The 22,415-nt window shown below is 45.2% G+C and overlaps 2 protein-coding genes across 2 annotated transcripts; both read right to left on the bottom strand.

Annotated features, from left to right (window-relative positions):
- Nucleotides 1-4,015: 4,015 nt before the first annotated feature.
- On the bottom strand, nucleotides 4,016-4,528 carry LOC112903525. The gene has a single exon (XM_025972790.1). The coding sequence runs from the start codon at nucleotides 4,526-4,528 to the stop codon at nucleotides 4,016-4,018; it is 513 nt and encodes a 170-aa protein (XP_025828575.1).
- A 5,951-nt stretch (nucleotides 4,529-10,479) lies between these two features.
- Nucleotides 10,480-13,789, bottom strand: LOC112903448 (peptidyl-prolyl cis-trans isomerase cyp11-like). Its single transcript, XM_025972722.1, has 9 exons — nucleotides 13,683-13,789; nucleotides 13,439-13,463; nucleotides 13,094-13,132; nucleotides 12,794-12,899; nucleotides 12,505-12,668; nucleotides 12,122-12,194; nucleotides 11,978-12,048; nucleotides 11,466-11,618; nucleotides 10,480-10,872 (listed from the first exon to the last, which is right to left on the bottom strand). The coding sequence occupies exons 1-9, from the start codon at nucleotides 13,764-13,766 to the stop codon at nucleotides 10,697-10,699; spliced, it is 891 nt and encodes a 296-aa protein (XP_025828507.1). The 5' UTR covers nucleotides 13,767-13,789; the 3' UTR covers nucleotides 10,480-10,696.
- Between the last annotated feature and the right edge of the window lie 8,626 nt (nucleotides 13,790-22,415).

Below are 22,415 nucleotides of genomic sequence, written 5' to 3'. Positions count from 1 at the left end.
AAGTGCAAAACTCCATTGATGTGGTCGGAAGTTGGGGAACGTGCCCTAGTAGGACCGGCACTTATAAAAGAAGCAGAGGAAAAAGTAGCGGAAATCCGCGAGAAATTAAAAGCGGCTCAGTCCCGACAAAAGAGCTACGCAGACAAGAAGAGGCGGGAAATAAGTTTCAATCCGGGAGATTTTGCTTATCTCAAGGTCTCACCCATTCGGGGAACGCGAAGGTTTCAAGTGCAAGGAAAATTGGCCCCTCGATACATTGGACCGTACCGAGTTCTGAAGAGGGTCGGAGCAGTGGCATACCGACTGGAGTTACCGGAAGGAATGTCAGACATACACCCAGTATTTCATGTCTCGCAATTAAGGAGATGTTTAAGAGTACCCGAGGGGGAATATGTGCCAGCGGAAACAATAGACCTACAGCCGGATCTGCGATACCAGGAAGTACCGGTCAAAATCCTGGACACTGTCACTAGAAGGACAAGAAACTCTGAGGTACGGATATGCAGAGTTCAATGGAGCAGACACGGAATAGAAGAAGCAACCTGGGAACGCGAGGAGGCGCTAAAGAAGGAGTTTCCCCATCTATTCAAGAATCGGCCGAATCTCGAGGACGAGATTCATTTAAGTGGGGTAGGTTTGTGACGTCCCGAAAATTTTGAATCTAAATTACGCGTTAAGGTGCCCTGACCGAAAATTTATCCGTCATAAAACCCTGACTCCCTCCGTTTCACCGCCACACCGACGGCCGACGCAAGCCTGACCATCCCGCACCGCTCACACGCTAGAGTAATTCGTAAAAACGGTTCAACGACAAAACCCTAACCCTAACCGGACCGCTGTCCCGTTCCGCGTCACTTGACGGCTTGTCGCCCACGCGCGGCCGCCCGCCGCGATTAGCGCCGACGCGACACCTTTCCTCGCGCGAATATAGGGCGCGTGGCCGACCGGCCGCGGTCGCCGCCGCGACCGGCGCCGACGCGTTCCCCCCTCTCTTTTTTTTCTCTTTTCCTATCTCCCTTTTTCCTTTCTTCTTCCTTCCTTCTTTCTTTCCTCCCCTCTCTGCTCCTGAACGCCGCCCGACCCCGGCTCCCGAACCACGGCCACCTTCCCTCCCCTGTGCGCACGCATGCCCCCGGGCTCGGCCACCCGTGCCCACGCACGCACGCCTCTGCGCCCGGCCGTGCACGCCCTGCGCGTGCTCCACACGCTGCGCCGCTCGCCGCGCCGCCCGTCGCACGGCCACGCCGCGACGCCGCGCCGACCGCCGCTGCCGCGTCCTCCCTCACCACTGTATCCACGTGCGCACGCCGCGGTGAGCGCCGCCCCGCCCCCGGCCCGCGCCACGCCGCGTCGCGACGGCCGCGTGCGGCCGGAACGCCATTAATGGCGCCCGCACTGCCCGCCGGCCGCCATCATCTCGTTCCCCTCCGCCCCGTCGCCCCCGTCCTCTATAAATTGGCTCCCCGCGCGGCTCACCCACCCCACAACCCACTCCACCACCCGGCCCCTCGCCTCCCCCAGCCCGGCGCCGCCTCCACGAGCGCCTCTGCCCGCCGCCGCATGCTCCCGTGGGCAGCCCCCCTCGCTGCAACCCGAGCCAAGGTGAGGCCGGGGATGGGTTCCCCGCGCCCCCTCCCTCTTCTCCCCCACCCCCGGGCCGCCGCCGTGCCTTGGCCGGCCGGGTTGGGCCGCCGCCGGCGCCCTGTTCCTCCCCCTCCCCTGTTTCCCACGGCTGGAGGAAGAAGAAAGGGCTATTTTGCCCTTAGCCCCCTCCCTTCTTCCCTAACTGTTAAATAGCCCCCACTCTATTGGCCTTTTTGCAAGAAAGCCCCTGTTTACTATTTTCTTTCAAACTAAGCCCCCCCCCACAAAGCAAACTTAATTCCAAATAGGCCCCCCACACTTTCTACTACACCCTAACACTTCTGTAATTTACAAATAAGCCCTTCCCTTTTTAGAGAAACTTACAAATAAGCCCTGGATTCCCTGTTTGACCCCTAGATCTCCCTTTACCTCGTCATTTTATGTGCGAAACGACCTCCGATCGACCTGAAATTTTACCACACCCTTTCTAGCATAGTTCTAAGCACGCTATACAGAAACCACCCAAAGATATCATCCCTAACTCCGTAACTAAATTATTTCCGATTCAAGCTCAACGATAAAAGCTTTTAGTTCCTTCGCTTGATCGTGTGTCTGTTTGTTTGCGTCGTAGGACACGGAGTGAACGACGAGGTTCCCGACTGCGACCGAGCAACTGAGGACCAGTTCTGCGACCCCGAACCCGAAGGACAGTGCTTCGATCAGGACCTTCCGCAAGGGCTTGACGATGGCAAGTTCAATTCTGCCCTTTGATGCATGTTTTTGTCCTAGTTTTTATAAACACAACCCGATGGCCTGTTTTATAAAATTGCATGGTTTTGCATGCCGTAACCATGGTAGGATAGTCACCCTTGATATGACAACCATACTTTGACCACCTGGTTTTGCAAAGAAAGTGTGTGCGCGTGTGGGAAGGGATAAAGTGTGGTTTTGAAAAGTGAGTTAGACGGGATGGATGGCATTTCTGTGTGAATTGCTGTTGGTGTGCTCGTACCTGTGTGGTTGAGCGTGGAAGGGAGATATCCATCTTGTCACCCCTAAGGACCGAGTTGATGTGACATCTCACCTAGCTTCTTGTAGTGCGAACCACTTGACCGTTGTATGGGCAACGGCTTAGCATAAACCCCACTAGTTAGCCTGATAGCCATCAGGAGAGCTGAGAGCAACGGGTGATCAAGGAGAAGGGATAAGCTCTGTGTGACTTATGCCCCGGTTAAACCTCGGAGACAGGTCGAATGACCCCTTGATGGAGCCCGTGGTGGCAAGCCAGGTCTAGCTAAGGTGGGTAATGGCTTTGTTGGGATCTGCACCGGCACTAAGGTGTTCGTGCTGTGGTACCCCACCTGTGGGTAAAGTTGCACACCTCTGCAGAGTTAAAATCTATTCGAATAGCCGTGCCCACGGTATTGGGTAGGTTACGGTGTGGTCACATAACTAGTGTTTCTCTCTGGGAATGGATGGGCTGGTGTGAGTTGTTTGGAAAGTGTCCGGCAGTTGTGCCGTGTGCTACGGTGGACGGGGAGTCCGGTAGCAGTTTAAAATTTGGATCCTATGCGGATCGACACCGTGTGCTTTTTGGTATTAGAAAACTCGTTTTGAAAGTTGTTTTTGAACAAACCTTGCACACAACTGAGTTTTTCGTAAATGAACTATAACTTTATCTTTGGATTATCCTGTGCATTAAATTCTGTTATACCCCCCCCCCCCCCCGTGGGTGTGATTGGACTTGCTGAGTACGTTTGTACTCACCCCTTCTTACTTTTACAGTGGAAGACCCAGACTACGTCCCCGAAGACAACGAGTAGGGTTTCGTCCTGCACCCAGTCTTGCCTGTGGTTGAGGTCACCGCTGGATTCCGCATGGCGCAAGACTCTGATGATTCTCTTTTCGTAACTAGTGTAGTGGTATGGGTTTTAGTTGTAATCCTCGCGATAGTGGCGCTTCACTGCCCATTACCGCGAAGAGTTGTACGATGATGTACCACCTGTTGTAATAAAAGTGTTATCAGCCTCCTGGGACTGATAAATTAACGCTTTTAAGTCTTCCCTGATGGGGGACGCTTCACGAAGTTGGTGGTGCGTTGTTTTGCTTTCGATGAGCTTGTGCCTTGCTATCAACTCCTCTATGGGGGGAATATTCCTTCCTGTGCCAAGGTTAGGATCGGTAGCGTCATCATAGTCTTCCCACCTTGGAAGTGGGAACTCCCTCTCATCTTCGATGGTCATGTTGTGAAGAATTATGCAACATTCCATGACGGATTTGAGCACACTTGGTTTCCAAAGCCGAGCTGGCTGGGCAACAATCCTGTACCTAGCTTGAAGTACACCAAATGCCCTTTCAACATCTTTTCTGCACTCTGCTTGCTTGAGTGTAAAGAATTTTTGCTCTTCAGTTATAGGACAATGCACCCCCTTCACAAGAGTAGCCCACTCAGGGTATATACCATCAGCAAGGTAGTAACCCATGTCATATCATATGAATTTCCATTGACGGTGAAGTTAACAAGAGGGGCATTACCTTGAGCCAGGTCATCAAACAAGTGAGAGCGGTGCAACACGTTGATGTCATTGCACGATCCGAGGATGCCAAAATTGGCATGCCATATCCAGAGGTCCGATGAAGCCACGGCCTCTAGAATGACAGTGGGGTGCTGACAATGACCACTATAGAAGCCGTGCCATCCAGTAGGGCATTTGTCCCATTGCCAGTGCATGCAATCCAAACTTCCAAGCATGCCAGGGAAGCCCCTCCTTTCACCTATTTCCAGCAGCCTTGCAACATCTTGAGCATTAGGACGGCGGAGATACTCATCACTAAATAAGCGGATTATTGCCCAAGCAAATTTCTGTGTCGCTTCTGCAATTGTAGTCTTTCCCATCCTAAGTTTCTCATCAAGCTCGTCTGCTGAATTGCCGTTGGCCAGCATCCTCAATGCAGCTGTAACCTTTTGCCTAGGGGTGCAGCCTAAGAGACCCCTTGCGTCCGGGTTTTGCTTGAAGTAGTAGTAGTTTGAAGCAATTGTTGTTGTGATCCGGTGGAACAATCATTTTGTCATCCTGAACCTACAAGCATGAGGTCAATCATTACATAAATATTGTGTACAGCAAGTGTAAGTCTGCACAAAACAGGTAAATAGAAATAAAAAAATTATCACACCACCAAACGTCTTGATGAGGCAGTAGCATATTCAGACATTAGCAAGCCAATGAAAAACATGCAAACGGACGATTGGCATTTAAGTTTTGATACTATTGGTAGATGTCTTATAATCACAAAAGCCATGATATACAAAAAGCCGTACCATACATACACACTCTAGTTAATTAAGAGGTAGCAGGCTGCAGGCAGCACTAATAACCGCACCATTGCCATGTCAAAAGGATTGAGAGCAACCAACGTGCTCCAACAATGCAGAGCTGCAACACGCTATTGGTAAAAAAATAAGGCCGGTCAATATTTACAAGCAGCTCAAACCTTCTTCTAAACGCTTTGTCGTCGTAAACATGGATGTCGTTGAAGTAGTCTTGCCCAAGCCGGGCGTCGCCTTCGTGTAGCCCTCGCAGCACAACTTGGCGACCCATCACGGAGCCTCTCCTTGTCCTCGGTTTGCGTTGCACACAAAGCTCCATCGGGTCACCAAAGACGGCCAAGTCTTCGTCGTCATCGTCGCACGAATAGGCGGGGTACGCGTCCCGTGCGACGAACTTGCGAAAAAGTCAGAGCGCCATGGATTGGAGCCGGTTCTGGGGGTTAAGGTCGAAGGTGAAAGCAACGTACACCTCCCACCATCGGCAGAGAAGGGGCGGAAATGGGAGGAAAATTTTTAGGCCGCCGCCCCTGCCCTGCTATGCTCCCCCCGCGCCGCCGCCCTAAACCCCTGCCCTGCTCCCTCGCGCGCCGCCCCTTCTCCTGCTCCCCCCGCGCACCGCCCCTTCTCCTGCTCCCCCCGCGCCGCCGCCCCTTCTCCTGCTCCCCCCCGCGCCGCCGCCCGCTGCTCCTGCTCCCCCGTGCGCCGCCCCCTGCTCCTCCGGCGCCGGCCCCTGCTCCTCCCCACGCGCCGCCCCTGCTTCCCCCCGCGCGCCGCCGCCCCCTGCTCCTGCTCCCCCGCGCACCGCCCCTTCTCCTGCTCCCCCCGCGTCGTCGCCCGCTGCTCCTGCAACCCCCGCGCGCCGCCGCACGCTGCTCCTGCTCCTTTCAACTGGACGACCGCGTCGCGTGGGAAATGAAAGAGGATGGGGATTTTTCCCACAGGCCGCGCCAATATCCCATGGCCGCCCGCCCGCGCTGAATCGGCATTTTTCTCCACCCGTTGCTCCTCCTGCTGGGCCGTCGGCTCTAAGGCTCCAAGGCCCATTTCAAAATATCTGACATACTCCATGCGTCCATCCGTCAGCTGGCGTCGGTCTAACGAGTAACTCGGCCCGGGAACGCCAACTGCTAGGCCGGTCCACATCCAATGTACACGATTTGGAGGCTGATTCTGCGTGAACGTATTTAATCCCAGATCAGAAGCTGGAATGCAGTTTCTCCAGCTCATAGGGGACCACCGTAGCAACCGTGCCACCGCGTGGCATGTGAGGTGAGCAATTATCCATACCTTGATATATGATATGCTTAGGGTGTGATCATGAAGATTGGAACGCTACACGTGTGCCTAGCTTTTTTGTTGGTTGTTTCACTTTTTCCGTTCCCATTTTCATTTTTCATTTGTACGCAACATGGTGTATACATAGAAATCGCCAATCAAAAAGTTACCAAGCTTCCTGTGGATCAATGCTTCGGATGTTGATATTTATGATTACATAATATCTGTGACACTTGTTTAATAACAGAATAAGACCTTCTCCAAATGTAGGAGGTAGTACCTAGCTCTAAACACTCTAGAAGACAACTCTTCTAATGATCTACTACCTCCGACCCAGAATATAGCTATTTTTAGATTTTCTTCAAGTCAAATCTTTTAAACTTTAATCATAGATATTAAAAAATCATAAAGATTGATAATATAAAAATAATATTAGTTTATTTATAATGAAACCAACTATCCTAATATGTAATTTTTCTATTTAAAGTAATTATTTTTGAGATATTATTGGTCATAAATGAAAATGTTTGACTTTGATCAAGTTAAAAAGTTGTTATATTTTGAGACGGAGATAGTAACTCTTAGCACATAGCTCATAATATGAATGACCATATATATCATCCCCTTGCAATCTCCAAGTTTGTATATGAGATTATCTCTTGTTCAAGAGATAACTCTTCACTTTTGGCACTATTCATCAATTAAAAAATTCTAACAAATCACCGGTAGAAATCTGCAAGACCATGAAAACTTTGAACTTGGCTCACATTTTCAGGTGTAGGCCAAGTCTTTAACGCTTTAATCTTCTCTTCATTAACCTGTATGCCATCTAAAGTGAAAAAAAACCAAGAAAAACAACACGATCCGTGCAAAAGGTGCACTTAGCAATATTTCCATACAATTTCTCTGCTCTCAAAATAGTAAGGACTTCACGGATATGATCAAGATATTCATCAAATGATTTACTATAGATCAGGATATCATCAAAATAAACAACCACAAATTTTTCAATAAAAGCTCCTAAAGCACGATTCATTAAACGCATAAAAGTTGAAGGAGCATTCGTTAAACTAAAGGGCATCACAAGCCATTCATATAAACCAAATTTAGTCCTAAATGTTGTCTTCCATTCATCACCAATTTTCATGCGAATTTGGTGATAGTCTCTACGTAAATCAATCTTGGTGAAAATAGTTGAGCCACTCAACATCTAACATGTCCTCAAGCCTTGGAATGGGATGGCAATATCTAACAGTTATAGTATTGATAGCACGACAATCAACACACATGCGCCAAGACCTATCTTTCTTTGGGACCAAAAGAACTGGAACAACACATGGTGATAGGGATTCACGAACATACCTGATAGTGGGTGAGAACCGCGAGCAGGGATTCGTGGGAACCCCTGTTTAGAGATTCGGCCAGGGTGTAACACGCGATGAGATTTCAACCGTGTGACGAAAGATTGGAACAAGGAGATTTAGACAGGTTCAGGCCGCTCGGGAGCGTAACACCCTACGTCTTATGTGGTGCTGGTTGTATTCTATTCTCGGTGTGTGATCTTGCTCAAGTGAGCTTAATGTGGTTGTTGGGGAGACCAGCCTCCTCTTGCATGGTGCCCTTACGCTCTATTTATATCCTCTCCTGTGGGCCCAAGGAGAAGTTACCATCTTGAGTGTGAATGTTACGCCTACAGCGGGGCGCCGCCCAGCAAGTGGAGCCTGTTCGTCAGACGTGATCCTATGCCGTGGGCTAGGGTCGGTCGGCTCCGGGGGTCCCTTCCTGTGCAACCCGGGGCATCCCGGGATGCTAGTGGCGCCCGCGTGGGGCCCTTGGTTTACTCTGGGGTGCTCCGGGGTTCTCCTCCGGGATCGACCAGAGCCCGCGGCTTTTCCTTGTGATTTAATTGACGCGAAGGTCGGTGCTGCTAGTGGGGGCCACCTGCGCCGGCCACCGCCAGCTCGACGGAACGTGACCGAGGGGGAGGCTCCCCTTACCATGGTCAGTATGCTGTCTGATCACACGCCTCCCCCTAATCATGCTGTTTTATGGGGAAGATGCGCCGTGGTGGCCCGCCTGCCCGCTGCAGGGCGGGCGCGGTAAATATGCCCTCAGGCAATTCCTTCTTAACTAAGGAACCACTGCTTTCCTTGGAGAGGCAGTTGCCCTCCATGACTTGGCGTCCTCTAGAAGCCTGAGCGGCGGGTCGGCCTGCCGCCGTTATTGGGCCGTGGTGGGCCTCCTCAACCCATCTGCCCTTAATCTTGTCCTGCGTAACGGGTACCCTTGTTCCCGTGGCGCTGACAATATCCTTTGTCCAAAAGCTCTTTTAACTGTCGCTGAATTTCTTTTGTTTCTTCGGGATTGGTGCGGTAGGCTAGACGATTTGGAAGAGAAGCACCTGGTACCAAATCAATTTTGTGCTCAATGTCGTGGATGGGAGGAAGTCCAGCTGGCACCTCATTGGGAAAAACATCCTCAAAATCATGTAATAAATCAAGAACAACACTAGGTGGCGATGAAGGTAAGTCGTTAGTTGAAAATAGGACCTCCTTGTGCAGTAGCACAAAGAATGGGGTTGTGGTGTTCCTCACTTATCTAACAATTATACCATTGATAGCACCACAATCAATACATATGCGTCAAGACCCATCTTTCTTTGGGACCAAAAGAACTGGAACAACACATGGTGATAGGGATTCACAAATGTACCCTTTGTCCAAAAGCTCTTTTACTTGTCGCTGAATTTTTTTTGTTTCTTCGAGATTGGTGCGGTAGGCTGGACGATCCGAAAGAGAAGCACCAGGTACCAAATCAATTTGGTGCTTAATGCCGCAGATGAGAGGAACTCCAGCTGGCATCTCATTGGGAAAAACATCCTCAAAATCCTGTAATAAATCAAGAACGGTACTAGGCAGCGATGAAAGTAAGTCGTTAGTTGAAAATAGGATCTCCTTGTGCAGGAGCACAAAGAATGGGGTTGTTGCTCAATTCCGCGGATGGGAGAAAGTCCAGCCGGCATCTCATTGGAAATAACATCCTCAAAATCCTGTAATAAATAAGAACAACACTAGACAACGATAAAGGTGATAAAGGTAAGTTGTTAGTTGAAAATAGGACCTCCTTATGCAGGAGCACGTGCTGAGGCCCTGGGGCACCGTGACCGCGGGGCGCTCCGTCGAGGTCGAGCGCGAGCGCGTCCGGGCGGAGGCGACGGACAGCATCGCGGCGGCGGAGCGTGGCGCGCACGCGGAGGCGGTGGAGATCCTCCGCAGCTGCAGCGCTCCGTGGCGCGGTCCGCCGCGGCGCGGGCGGGGACTCCACGTGCCTGGCGCTGTCGCGCGAGCTGCGGGAGATGCGCGCACGCGTGGCAGACCGGCAGCGGTACGAGCTGTCCGGGCGCGCGTACGTGCTTGCCGGGCTGAGCTCGCACGCGCAGCAGCGCACCATGTCGCGGCAGATGACGTCCGGCGGCGGCGGGGCGGAGACGCTGGGCGGCGGTTGGACGCGGCGGGAGCCACGACGTCGTACATGATGCCGGCAATGCTGGACATGCTGAACCAGTCGCGGAGGTCGCGGGAGCTTAGGCTTCCTCCGTGGTCCGTGCTCGTTCAATCCCACCGCGGCTCCACGGCCTTCGCGCCCACGCGCCAGGACGCGGCGGCGGCGGCGGAAGGAACAGGGGAAAAAACGAAAGATCCGATGCGGACCTTATTTGAATATGGAGAGTCAAGAACCCCCCCCCCCCCCCACCCCCCATTTAGAAAGTTTTCTGTTTTTTAGAGCCCCTCTAAGACTCTAAATTTAGCTATAGAGTTATACCTAATCTCTTGGAGTTGCTCTTGAAAGGAGAAATTTCACCTGAGAGTACAGACTTCTGAAGATTTTGATAGATTAGACTGATACCGTCTGTTGATTACACTACCTAAATGACTATACTGGATGATGCTGTCGCTTGTTGGCATGTCAACCATAAAAGGAACACTGGTAGTAGATGAAAGAGGAACGGTACATGCTCACCGAATCAAGGAAAACAAAAGCACTTCCCAACAAGAAACGGGAATGCATCTCCGTAAGAAATTCTCAAGCTACCAGGACTGGGAACAGAATTCTCATTCCTTATACGCTTCCCAGTAACCAGAATGTCACAGATTGTAAATGTCAACTTACTTAATGCCTATTGAACGACAAATATTTGAACAATGTACGCAAACATCACAGATGCTGAGATGCAAACACCAGGCTCGAATATCACAGCAAAGCTTTGAACTGGAAAAGTGATATCATTTAGAGTTTGAGTTCATGGCCCACAGAAGAATCAGTGACTGCAGTGGCATCTCAGTCAAGCCTACTCCGCTAATCCAGTGTTCCAACGTTCCAACATGCGCATCCTGTCAGTTTAGGATCTCAGTAGCAAGGTAGTTCCAACAACGTTGTGACCAAGTCACTAAGGCTTGTTTGTGACCGAGTCGCTAAGGCTTGTGTTGTATTGTACATGTTCCAAGCATCCTACTCCGCTAATCTTGACCTGAAGAAGCAACTTCTGGGCATGGATAGTGAGTGATCGCGATGGGACCTTGGTTTCTCAACAGGTGGGGGTGAACAACTGCGTGTAGGGCTGCTGCTGTATCCAAATCCCCTTCCCTCGATCTCCATAGATGGGGCAGCCTGAGATTGTGCTCCTCCTGTACACACAAGCATAAGTTGCAAAATGAAATAAATCATAGCATGCAACCAACCGCTAGAGTAGGTTAAGCAAGCAAACAAACATCTCAAAGAATTCATTCAACAATGTGCATAAAAAATACTCCAATTTTTTATGACGATCTCTGACTCTGACTACCAATCTACTACTAGTATATTTTCAAGACATAGCACAATTATACATTGAAACTCATTTTCAGTACATACTCATACCATTTTCAAATATAAATATTATTATATAATTGATTTGGATACTTTAACTGCATGCAAACCAAACAATCAATTATTTTTTATTGGAGTTGCTAATAATATGAATAAGTTAAAAAACCACAAAATTCATGACTATTCAGAACTGATTCGTTGATGTGCAGACCATAAATAAACCCAGAAGTTGTCCGTTAGAAAATGAACAATTCATTTATCTATAACCTGTGTATCTACAGATGAAACATAACACAATCAAATACTGTATAACAAATGAAGAAAACCACAGGTGCAGTTATGTGAGCGATGTGCCCTACTTGCAGACAATTGATGCACTCATTAATATCATGTCCTCTGATAGGGCTCTTACTTCTTTTCTGAGCGTGGATAGGGCTTCTACTGCGACCATGGCGAGGACTCCCGTTTGTTGGCCCGTTTGGTCTTATAACTGAATGTGGGCTTGTGCCGGGGCGCTTGCTCATTGAGTTGTTAGCAGGCGCTATATCCACATTCTTTTCGAGTTCTGTAATGTCACTCGCACGGATCACACCAGTATGGTGCGGAACAGCACAAATTATAGATCACAGGACCTTAAAGTACAAATTTTATGCCATGCATGCAAAAATTTGGACTACTTTCTTATTTCCTTTGAGGTTCCTGGCCAATCATTATATCAGCTTCTTGAATATAATGGAGAAGTACTCGACCAGATATGATATCATGTTGCCCCTACACAGTTGATCAATGTTGAGGTAATGCCAATCCACTTTGAGAAATTTAAACAGAGTTTTCAAAACCTTAGTTCAATTTCACTTGAGTGATACAGAAGCAACAGCAACACATGTGTAATGTGCATATATGAGCAAAAAGAAAAAAAAATACCAGAAACTTGATATGACTGCCCATTATGGTCCTTGGGTCTGTCTTCAGTTATACCATCATTAGGTACCAACCTGCTAATAGAACAACATATGTTACACTTACATTCAAAGGTCCAATATGACCAACTTGACAATGTGAACAGACCTGCGCCGCTTCCTATGCTTTCTGTCTATGCTGCTCTCACTTGAGCTATATGAGTTAGTGGCCCACTTTTGTTCTGTCCAACACATCAACATGGTGTTAAATGAGTAAGATAACTGGGCCCTTTCAATCACCTTACTATCAAAAAGAAGTTCTAAATTTAACTTATTTTCTACATCATGCAAGTTGACCCAATCCAGTGTTAGATTTTTCTATTATTTGTAGCAAACAATTTTAAGATTGGTAGTGTAACTCAAAAAGTTTCTGTAATGGCATTAAAAAATTGAGTTTGTTTACAGCTATGCATTGACAATTATTAAAAATACTCTATCTGATCCCAAGCATGAGTCCATTTAGACTTGGGCATAGTAATTTACAAGCATTACCATGTTCTACTCTGTCAGCAAGTACTTTTTTGGAAACCAGTTCTCCACAATCAACTATTATTATTGGAATATCAGGAGTTGAGGAAGGTCCATGAACAGGAACATCCTCGATACTCCTCAAAACATCATATCCACTGACAAGGTTTCCGAAAACGGTGCAATTCCTGCAAACATAGTAAGATAATATTATCAGTAGAACTTACAAAGTTGGAAACACATAGTAGTCCGAATGATCTCATACTAAAAATATTAGACAAAAGGCATAAGCATTTCAGTCTGGCAAGTTCACCTGTCGTAGCGCGCATTAGGCTCGAACAGAATCTGGAACTGTGAGCGGATATGTGTACCAGTCGTTGTCAATAGACCTCTCTTATTATGCCGGACACAATTTTTCTCTAAAAAGGAAAAAATTGACATTACTGACATATCATACTTAGTGCAAAGCAAACACAACTATAACCGCACAAGGTTGTAATGCCGATTAGAATATCGATACATTTCCATAAATATGCCTATACACATAGAAATAGCATTTGAATAGAAGATATCTAGCGTACAACGGCTTCACACCAAGTTAAAAGATTAATACCTGTGAACTCGCCGCCATAAATACTTTCACCACCTGAACCTGTTCCACAATTAAATGGATAAAGGACATTGCCATAAGATGGATAAATGGCAAAGGTGACTAAAATTAGCATCAGCACAGGAAGTGTGGCGTGCATGGAAGCCCACATTTAAGACTTAGACAAACACACAAAGTATACAAACACATAAGTATATAAAATTTGCAGAAAAAACAAAATAAGTATGTTTCAGTAGAAAAACACAAGAAAACAAGAAAGATAAAAGAATAGTGGGGAGTTGCCACATTATCTGGATTCAAAAATGCAATGAAAATTTTTAATAGAGAGAACATGCTGTGCAAACTCACCGTCTCTGCTTGAGCCGTTACCACCCTGAAAAAGCAACACATCAATCAATGGCTAAATCTAAGAAATAAATTCACTGATTTTTTCCACTTGTTATGTAATAAGTATTTAAGAAAGGCAGTCAATATCTATGACTTGCATCCTTATACAAAATGGAAGACGAAACAGCAAGGGAAAGATAGAGCTAACAAAGTTCTAAATAAATTATCAACTGTAAAACGATAGGCACAACAGAAAGAAACTAACTTGTGCCACGTAGCCCTTTGTAACCCGATGGAAGATTGATCCTTGGTAACATAATGGCTTCTTGGTTTTCTGCGATTTCCCCATCTCTCCTAGAGCATGCAAAATCAGTTAGTAAATGAAACAGTGCCAGAAATTAGGAAGGAGTGAACTCTAACCTCAAAACTGTCTTGTCTGTCAACTCAAATAGCAAATTTGTGGGCTGTGACACCAACGCCCACTACATTATCAGGAGGTTTCCACAAAGAACAATAGTATACTAACCACTACATCGTCACATTAACATTAACAAAGAATAATAATATGAACCCCTACATCATCACATTAACATTATCAAAGAATAGTAGATTTTAACCACTATATCATCGCATTTGTTACATTACAGTTCATAACATAACTCAAATCCAAGAAGTGAAGTTAAAATGTAGTGCAAATATGTTGTGTCGACCGCTGTATAGAACCCAAGTCTTGAACCTTCATCTCAAATCTAAATATTATTTTATAACCCATATACAAGATGCTATCAGACGTTGCCTGCTGACTCACAGATTCCTAAGAAGAAAAGGAAACATTAAGTACTACCAAGGCATTCTAAGCCTAATGTTCTACTTAAAGTGTGTAAGAAACTTGTAGTAACAGATAACTTTGCTCATGATGTCAAGTTGAAGTTTGGCAATTTAAAGAACGAAAAACACAATGCATAATTGTAGAAAAAATTGCTTTTGGGTACCAAAAGCTGAACATATACAACTCATTAACTTACTCTGAAAAGGATACATACAAAATTTAGTTCAGATATGTTAAGAATCAATGAGCATCTAAATGTGCACTATTAATCATTATATGCAATATGAGATCAAGTTCTAAGATATCAGAAATAATATTCTGACAGAGAAAGGCGTATTGGATGCAGCCGAATCCAGTTATGAGAATTCACAATTAAGTAATATTCCAAAGACCTTTCTAAAGGAAAGAACAATAGAGTTTGTTAGGACTGCCAATGGATATCACTGTTCCAAGTAGGAATAAATACCAATTCATAACACTGTTTGTCCTTCCAAATAGGCAGCAGAAAATTGTATTTAGACAACTGAAATTTGTGAAGCAAAACAAACAGAACAATTAATGTGTGATCATATTTAAGACTAAATTCACAAAGATCCCAAAGTATAAAAACTACCCTTTAAAAACTTGTTTCAAGGAACTGTTGCCTCAGGTTTCAAAACAATGTGCTGGTGGAGGCATGAGGGTACGGATCCACTCTCAAGGTTCCAAATCAAGAGGCCCACGAATTAAGGGCACGTGAGTGCTTTTTCATTGGATTATATTCACTTGCAGGTGTGTGAATGTGGTTTGCATGCGTGGTGGTGCGTGTACATGTGCATCATCCTTGTAATGAAAAAAAAAGTTACAAAAAAAATGCTTTTTCATTGGAATACAATCATTTAGATGGCATACATACATATCTGACTCACCAGTACGACCCTAATCTAGAGTAACAAGCTAATTGCTGAGTTAACTTAGCAAATTGATGAGACCATGAAAAACATATTTACTATGCCCAAGATGACATAGTATGCTCTCACGATTCCTAGCATGCATCATATCTATAAATTCATAGTTAGCATAGCCATGTTACTAGTGGTGTAGTCTACTTACTACTGTCCATGCTAAAAGGTACAGTACTTGGAAACTGTAAGCAACAGATGTTTACCTCTAAGTATGTTCTTAGTGGTGCAATTGTTTCTAAGTTCAGATGAAGAAGTGTAATTATGTGAAACTTACTATATTGTATATCCTATCCTATTACCAAAAAGGTTTAAATCAGTTTACTTAAAAAATTTAATAGTGTGAACCAGATGATGGCAAAAGCTACAATATTCTTGGTGGATGTATTCCTGAGGAACCACAGCCATTACAAAATCCCAATTTGCCGCAGAAACCAAGAAATTTCGTGACAGTATCTTATTCCTAATACCAAAGATGAGATAATCTGTAAATTTGGATCCTAACGCTTGGTCATTCAGATGGTCACGGTAAGAATGCAATCCAATACTAGCCGCCACAAATAATCCTTCATAAGGAACCAATGAAAGGGTTTATATTTACCTAAAAAAATATTAAATGACAATATACCTGTGCATAATGCTCTGAAATTTTCAGCTGCCAAAGGAGAAACATCTTTAAACAACTGAAAGCAAAAGGTAATTTCAAATGTTATCCAGGTTAAGCAAATTAAGATGATGTTTGTCCATATAATAAGGAAATGCACAAACTACAAGTCCTGTCCTAAGTGACCTCCAAGCAGTCACACTTGCACAGACTAAAAAAATAAGAAAGAAAAAACAGTACCTCAAAAATCATCCTGTTGGACAGATCATCCCCCATGGATACATCTAGAAAGACAATGGGATTCCTTGCCATTTCCCTCCTTAACATAGCTTCTCTTTTCCATTTCATTATTTCGCTATCCGTAAGAACCTTGGCCATGATACTTTTTGCCAATCTGAAAAAAAAAATGAATGAATGAACAAGCTTAGCATTTTGGATAAAAAAACTGGTAAGCAGACATTGCAGTGTTTTACATATCAAGATTATTTATTTTACATAAAACACAAAGCAGTAGTTGGCTGTAGGCCTTTTTTTTTTTACAAAATAGGCATTGTGGTATCAATTTTCACAGGTTTCCCTTTAGAAATGAACATAATTTTAAATATGCAAGCATTTACGCTGTTTGAAAGATTCAAGAACATGCTTCCTCTACTTGCACAACAGACTGATGCAATTCTTACGGAGACTCACCAACCCTAGTTAACAAGTATCTTACCCATTTTGCCTTAACAAATCAGCTACCACTTACTCATTTCCAATCCGTATTATGGAGTATAACGTTTCATTGTAGCTTCGCCCAAAGCCAACACGAACTTCCGTGATTAAGCAGAGCAGATCCAAATTCCGCACAAGGGATCTAAGTGCCATTCATACGGAATAGAGTTCAAACACGAGACAAAAACTCCTCGAGCGCATATCAGAATCCATGAATTGAAGCACAAGCTTTGAACACCCCCGTCCCCCGGCGCCGAAAGAAAGAACAGAACCCTGTCGCGAAAATAACGCCAAACCCTAGAGCTTCCCGCGCACAAACCCGTTCAGATTGCGGAAATGTACGAACAGGTGATCCTGGGGAGCCTAGGGGTGGTTCGACGGCGACGAAATCGTACCCGATCCGGTCGGAGCTGCGCGGTATATCCCGGAGAAGCTGGGGGTTTTGATCGCCGGGATAGACGGCAGCCGCCGAGCCGTGTGGCGGCCAATTGCCAAAGCCCCAAATGTCCCTTGCGATTCGCGTCACCGAAGTTTTGCCCCTGCTGTCGCCCGGCGCACGTGAAGAATGGGCCTGTTACTGTTTTTAGCCCACACGGCCTGGTACGCTTGGCCTGCTCGTTTACTGGGCTCCGGACCCCCTGACTTGGCAAAATCTACTACTACTAGCTTCATGCCCCTGCGTTGCTTAGGGGGCAAAACAAAAGATTTTAAGTGTAATTAAGATTAGAAGCATCAACTTTTTCTACGAAGCAACATAAATAGAAAAAATCGCATAATTTGTCTGAACACATTATTGAAGCAAAGTTAATTTGATAGCTTAATTGAACTTCATCCAAACACCACCACCATGCTCCATGTTGTTTTAGAATGTTTTATGTTATCTTGTACCTCCATCAGCCCACCTGAAACAATATAAATGACCAAAGAAAGTTACAGTTGAACGTATGATACATTAATGTCATACACTTCTAATAAGATCAAAATAATATGCTATCTTTGAAGGAAATAATAAGAGGCAAGCTAAATTGTGTTTTAGAAAGCAACATGATTTCGATGGGTGTGTGCTTTCCTCATGTATTCCGATCCATCGACACTTCAACTTAGCTAAGCATATTTCACATGAGGTGGGGGAAAAAAGGAGAATGGATCCAACCTGATTTTCTCCAATATCCTGTATTCCTGTCCAACATGCTAACAAACAATCACACGGAAAAATATAGAGGACATTAAGTACAGAGCACAAGTCTCATGATTCTGACAATAATATCACAGGGAAAAAAATAGAGGATACTCTAGGTTCTGTTTTGTGTGTCATATGAAATAATAGGATAGGTTAGAATTAGCATTGAGTTGGATTGCGAATTTGCGATAATCTTATTTGCTCAATCAGCTTTTTAAAATAACGGGGTCACAAATTACACCCGCCTCAAAAAAATTCAAAAATAGCATCAAAATTACAGATGAGTCGGTAATATAACTATATTTGTAAATTAATTGTTTCCTAGACAAATTATAAAATCTTTTTCCAACTACTTTTCTACAGAACCTTAGAAAAAGTTAGGGCACTGCAAAGTACAACAGCCACAAATTGACTGTAAATAGGATCAGGTGATTTAAGTTATAGGACAGTACCGCTTTCAATTATTAGAGAATTAAAATAGTTCATATTTCTTTTTCATTTTAAAGGCTGTTTAGAAACATCCGTATACATTTTTTAGATAGATTCCAGGTAAAGAAAACAAGTTTATAGCATACCTGAATAGGGATATTAAGACAATATAGTTGTCGAGAAAGCCAACTCTAGAGTGAACAGCAGGAGGGGGCTTGTCACACATGGGGAAGGTCCGTGATGGCCTTCTCCTCCATTGGTCTCGCAAATCCCGTAATACGCAACATTTAATTTGCATTAAAAAATCAAAGTCAATTAACATTGAATACTAAAATTTGCTAGAGCGAGCATTGGCATCTTGTTGGATAAACAGCAAGGCACCGGTAACAAAGAAAAAACAGAGAGAGAGAGAGAGAGAGAGAGAGAGGAACTTGCTAATACCAGAATTTACAGACCATATTTTGGAGATCTAAAGGAATTAATAAAGAACAAAAAGAAAAGGAGAAAAGAATCTGCTTACATGAACCTATTTCAGCCACACAAACATGCAGAAGCAAACGCTTCTATCATCTTATGGTATTGTTGTTCCAAAGAAGATTGAGCTTAACTGCTCAGGCAAGAGAGGAGTACCACTTATACTGTCATTTCAGACCTAGTAGGTTTAGTATCACGGAGAAGGTTTGGCCTAACTTTGCTGATCACCTGGAAGAAACAAAATCACCTGTCACATCTGGAAACACTTTTGGAATGCGATGAAAACCAAGCAAGTTGATCAACCGACCTATTTTTCACAGATTTTGATTGTGGTTTTGTAACTCTGCTTTGACATGATAACTCAGAATATTGCCTTCACTGGTAAGGACTCAGCTTGAAACAATCATTACAACCTGAATTCAGAAAACATGCGGAGAGATTTAGAATAAATTATTAGGACCAATATGTGACAAGAAGGATTGAAATACTAAATGAAATCAGATAAATGAAACATTTCAGAGTAGTACCAAAAGGGCCAAATTGATGGATACTCTTCCACCCTCAGATCTCATAATCAGGTGAACTGCAAGAGTCTCCCAACAAAAATGGTGTTGTCTCCCAGCCTCACCATTGACCTAGCGATGGCGAAGTTCACACTGTTACCGAACCCAACAGCTTCATGTAAAGGCTCAACTGATGCGTTCTTAGGCTGTCATCTGAATCAGAATATATTTGTCTAAAAATTCAAGACACATGTAAAGGCTCAACTATAGATTCATGAGATACTGAAGACATTGTTTTGCTACTGAACATCCAAATGAATAGTAGGCAGCAGTGTGGCATCCACAGTTGACGAGGCACAAAATAGTATTGTCCTAATTGTTTATTCATTCATCTGCTTATCTTTCTACCTGAGATAAAAAAAGCAACATTATACATATTTAGTGAAAACAACCTGAAGGCAACCGGAAGATGCATGTTAAAAGCTTTTGTATCTTACTGACTGAAGCTGAAGCGAGCATTCACTACGGGAAACGGCTACTTTGCCGAGTGTCAAAAACACTCGGCAAACGTCCAAAACTTTGCCGAGTGTTGCACTCGGCAAAGGACACACGGAAGAGAAAATATCGGCAAAGGGGACTTTGCCGAGTGCATTTCGTTGGGCACTCGGCAAAGCCTTTGCCAAGCGCAAAATCCCGCACTCGGCAAAATTTAAGCGCCGTGACGGAGCAGGTACATAACGGACGGTTTGCCGAGTGCCAGGTCCGCGGCACTCGGCAAAGAAGCAATGGCACTCGGCAAAGATTGCTTCTTTGCCGAGTGCCGCGGACCTGGCACTCGGCAAAGATTGTTACTTTGCCGAGTGCAAACACTCGGCAAAGTGACCAGAATTACCCATTTTAATCTGTTTTTTTCTATTTCATCCACACATATATATCAGAAAAACACTCGGCAAACACGATGTATACCATTCATTTTTTTTAAGAATGTGAAATGAATGCAATGTATTTAGCACTTACCCACAGCTCTTGTTTCACCCGCTCCGCCTTGTTGTTGAATACCCTGCCATCCCGATCTTCAGCATCAGGGGCGGCGGTGTAGTGGTCGAACGTATAGGCTGGCTCCGTCACTCCACCGTACTCAACCAGGCCAGGGAAGTGTTCCCTGCACAGAAGACCCAGGATGCCATTGACGGAGCATTTGTGAGCAGCACCTGCACTCTGCACAATCGTCCAGGACCTGCACAAATGATTAAGACCTCTTAATAGTTTCAACTTTGAATTTGAACATATAACAAGAAGAAGAAATGAAAATATGAAAAGTTACTTACTTTTCCCCTTCGGGTCGAATCAACGGGCGCCCCTCACGAGGTATCGGTCGCTTAGGGAGACTGGCAGGACCTGTACATGTGATTAAGAAAAATTATTAGTTTCAACTTTAAATTTGAACATATAACGTAAAGAAGCAATGAAAACATTTAAAGGTTCTTACCTCGCAAGTAGTCGCTCGACGAACCAGAGGCACCAGAACCAGAGGCGGTCTGCTGCGCCTCGTCCTCCTCCTACGCCACATGCACCTCCTCCTCCGTAGCGTCTTGCTACCCCACCTGCGCCTCCTCCTCCTCCGCCTCCGGCGGGGGCACCTGCGTCGTCCCCCTCCTCCTCCCCCTCCTCCTCTCAGACGCCCCAGATGTAGTTGACCTAGCCCTCTGGTAAAGCGACCTAACGCTCCTCAACCTACTGCCTACCATCTTTGTTCAATCACCTGCAATTAAGAAGAGTAAAGTAATAAGTACAGATAAACAAGACGTACTTAGAAAGAGATGCAAAATAAATTAAACATAAATGCATAATAATATAGTATTACATTGATTAAAAATAATCTTCATAATCGGGATTAGCTGGATCATAAGTCTCATCATATGATAAAAGTTTTCATCACAATTGCATTGGAAAGTAATATCAATTTCATATGACAACATTTAGCCCTAGATATAATATTGATTGTATAAATAAATTCTAGTAAAATAGTGGTAGAAGCAATATCTAATGGCCGTGTCGTTGTCAGAAACATGAAGTGTTGTAATAGATCGAGAAGTGGTAGAAGCAAGATCTAATGCCGGACAGCGATGCAGAAGGCATGCAGCGAGCTCAAGTGCCAAGCATACCAGCAGGGACATCATTGCATGCAAGGCGAAAACAAGCGGATCATACAGCTCATCATGCCCGCACAAACCGGCGCCCCGGTCCTTCATGCCATGCCCGGCCGTGCGTGCATCCACAGCTATCTTGTCAACTCCCCCCCAAAGTTGCAAGATAAGCAAGAAGTTATGGCTATTATGAGCAAACCATTGAACTGAAGGCCATGTTATGATTACCGATTCTATAGCTTATTTAAATAAGCATTTCAACATCTCATGTCAAACGTTTTTGACTACGACCGATTTTCTCGACTTTTTCGTTGCTGACTGAAAAGAAAATGAGAAACGGAATTGAAACCTGGTGGAACATGAACGGATGTAGTACCTGCGGCGGCCGGGGGCGCGGGCCGGGGGCGCGGGCCGGGGGCGGGGGCGGGGCCGGGGGCGCGGCTGGGGGCGGGGGTGCGGCCGGCGGTGGGGGCGGGGGCGGGGGCGCGGCCGGCGGCGGGGGCGCGGGCGGAGGTGCGGCCGGCGGCAGGGGCGGGGGCGCGGAGCCGGCGGGGTCGGGCGGGGCGGGGCGGCACACAGAGTGAAAGTTAAGTGTGTGGATAAGGTACGTGGGAGGGAATTCCGGCGGCACATATTCAAAACCTTTGCCGAGTGCCAGATCATGGGCACTCGGCAAAGGACCCTCTTTGCCGAGTGCCAGGCAAAGAGGGTCCTTTGCCGAGTGCTAGATAAGCGGCACTCGGCAAAGAAATCACAGTTTTCAAACCCACTTTGTCAATTTATTGAATTTCTTATATTTATTGAAATTTTAACTACAAGTCACACGAATAATGGAAAACAATGAATGAAAAATTATATTCACGTTATTGAAGGATGCGTTGAGACCTTATCGAGAAAAAAATCACAAATTTCAAACTTGTTGTCCACGAAATATGACGACGAACTTTTTGTCCAGTTGTTTTTAAAATGTATAAAAAGAAAATATGGTCCAAAAATTATGAAACTTGTCGAGATGTAATGATATCACATGGGAAAGCTGTGATAAAAATCTGACGAGGTTTCGTGAAAGTTACAACATACGATGCTTACAAATTGAAAGTTCTCCAAAGAGATGTATAATTTTATGTGAATCCCGATTAGGTGTTAAGCATCGTAGATGTCAAACTTTTATGAAATC

This window comes from Panicum hallii, chromosome 8, assembly GCF_002211085.1.
Source record: "Panicum hallii strain FIL2 chromosome 8, PHallii_v3.1, whole genome shotgun sequence".
NCBI classification, from domain to species: Eukaryota; Viridiplantae; Streptophyta; class Magnoliopsida; order Poales; family Poaceae; genus Panicum; species Panicum hallii.
This window is presented reverse-complemented; position numbering and strand designations above follow the sequence as displayed.

What these genes read in the sequence shown, in the direction of transcription:
- LOC112903525 (XM_025972790.1), bottom strand. Translation starts at nt 4,528, where the DNA reads ATGCTGGCCAACGGCAATTCAGCAGACGAGCTTGATGAGAAACTTAGG.
- LOC112903448 (XM_025972722.1), bottom strand. Translation starts at nt 13,766, where the DNA reads ATGGGGAAATCGCAGAAAACCAAGAAGCCATTATGTTACCAAGGATCA. An exon ending in TAACGGCTCAAGCAGAGACG is followed by an intron (nt 13,133 to 13,438) that starts GTGAGTTTGCAC and finishes ATTGTGGAACAG; the next exon opens with GTTCAGGTGGTGAAAGTATT. An exon ending in TGCTGACAGAGTAGAACATG is followed by an intron (nt 12,195 to 12,504) that starts GTAATGCTTGTA and finishes TGTGTTGGACAG; the next exon opens with AACAAAAGTGGGCCACTAAC.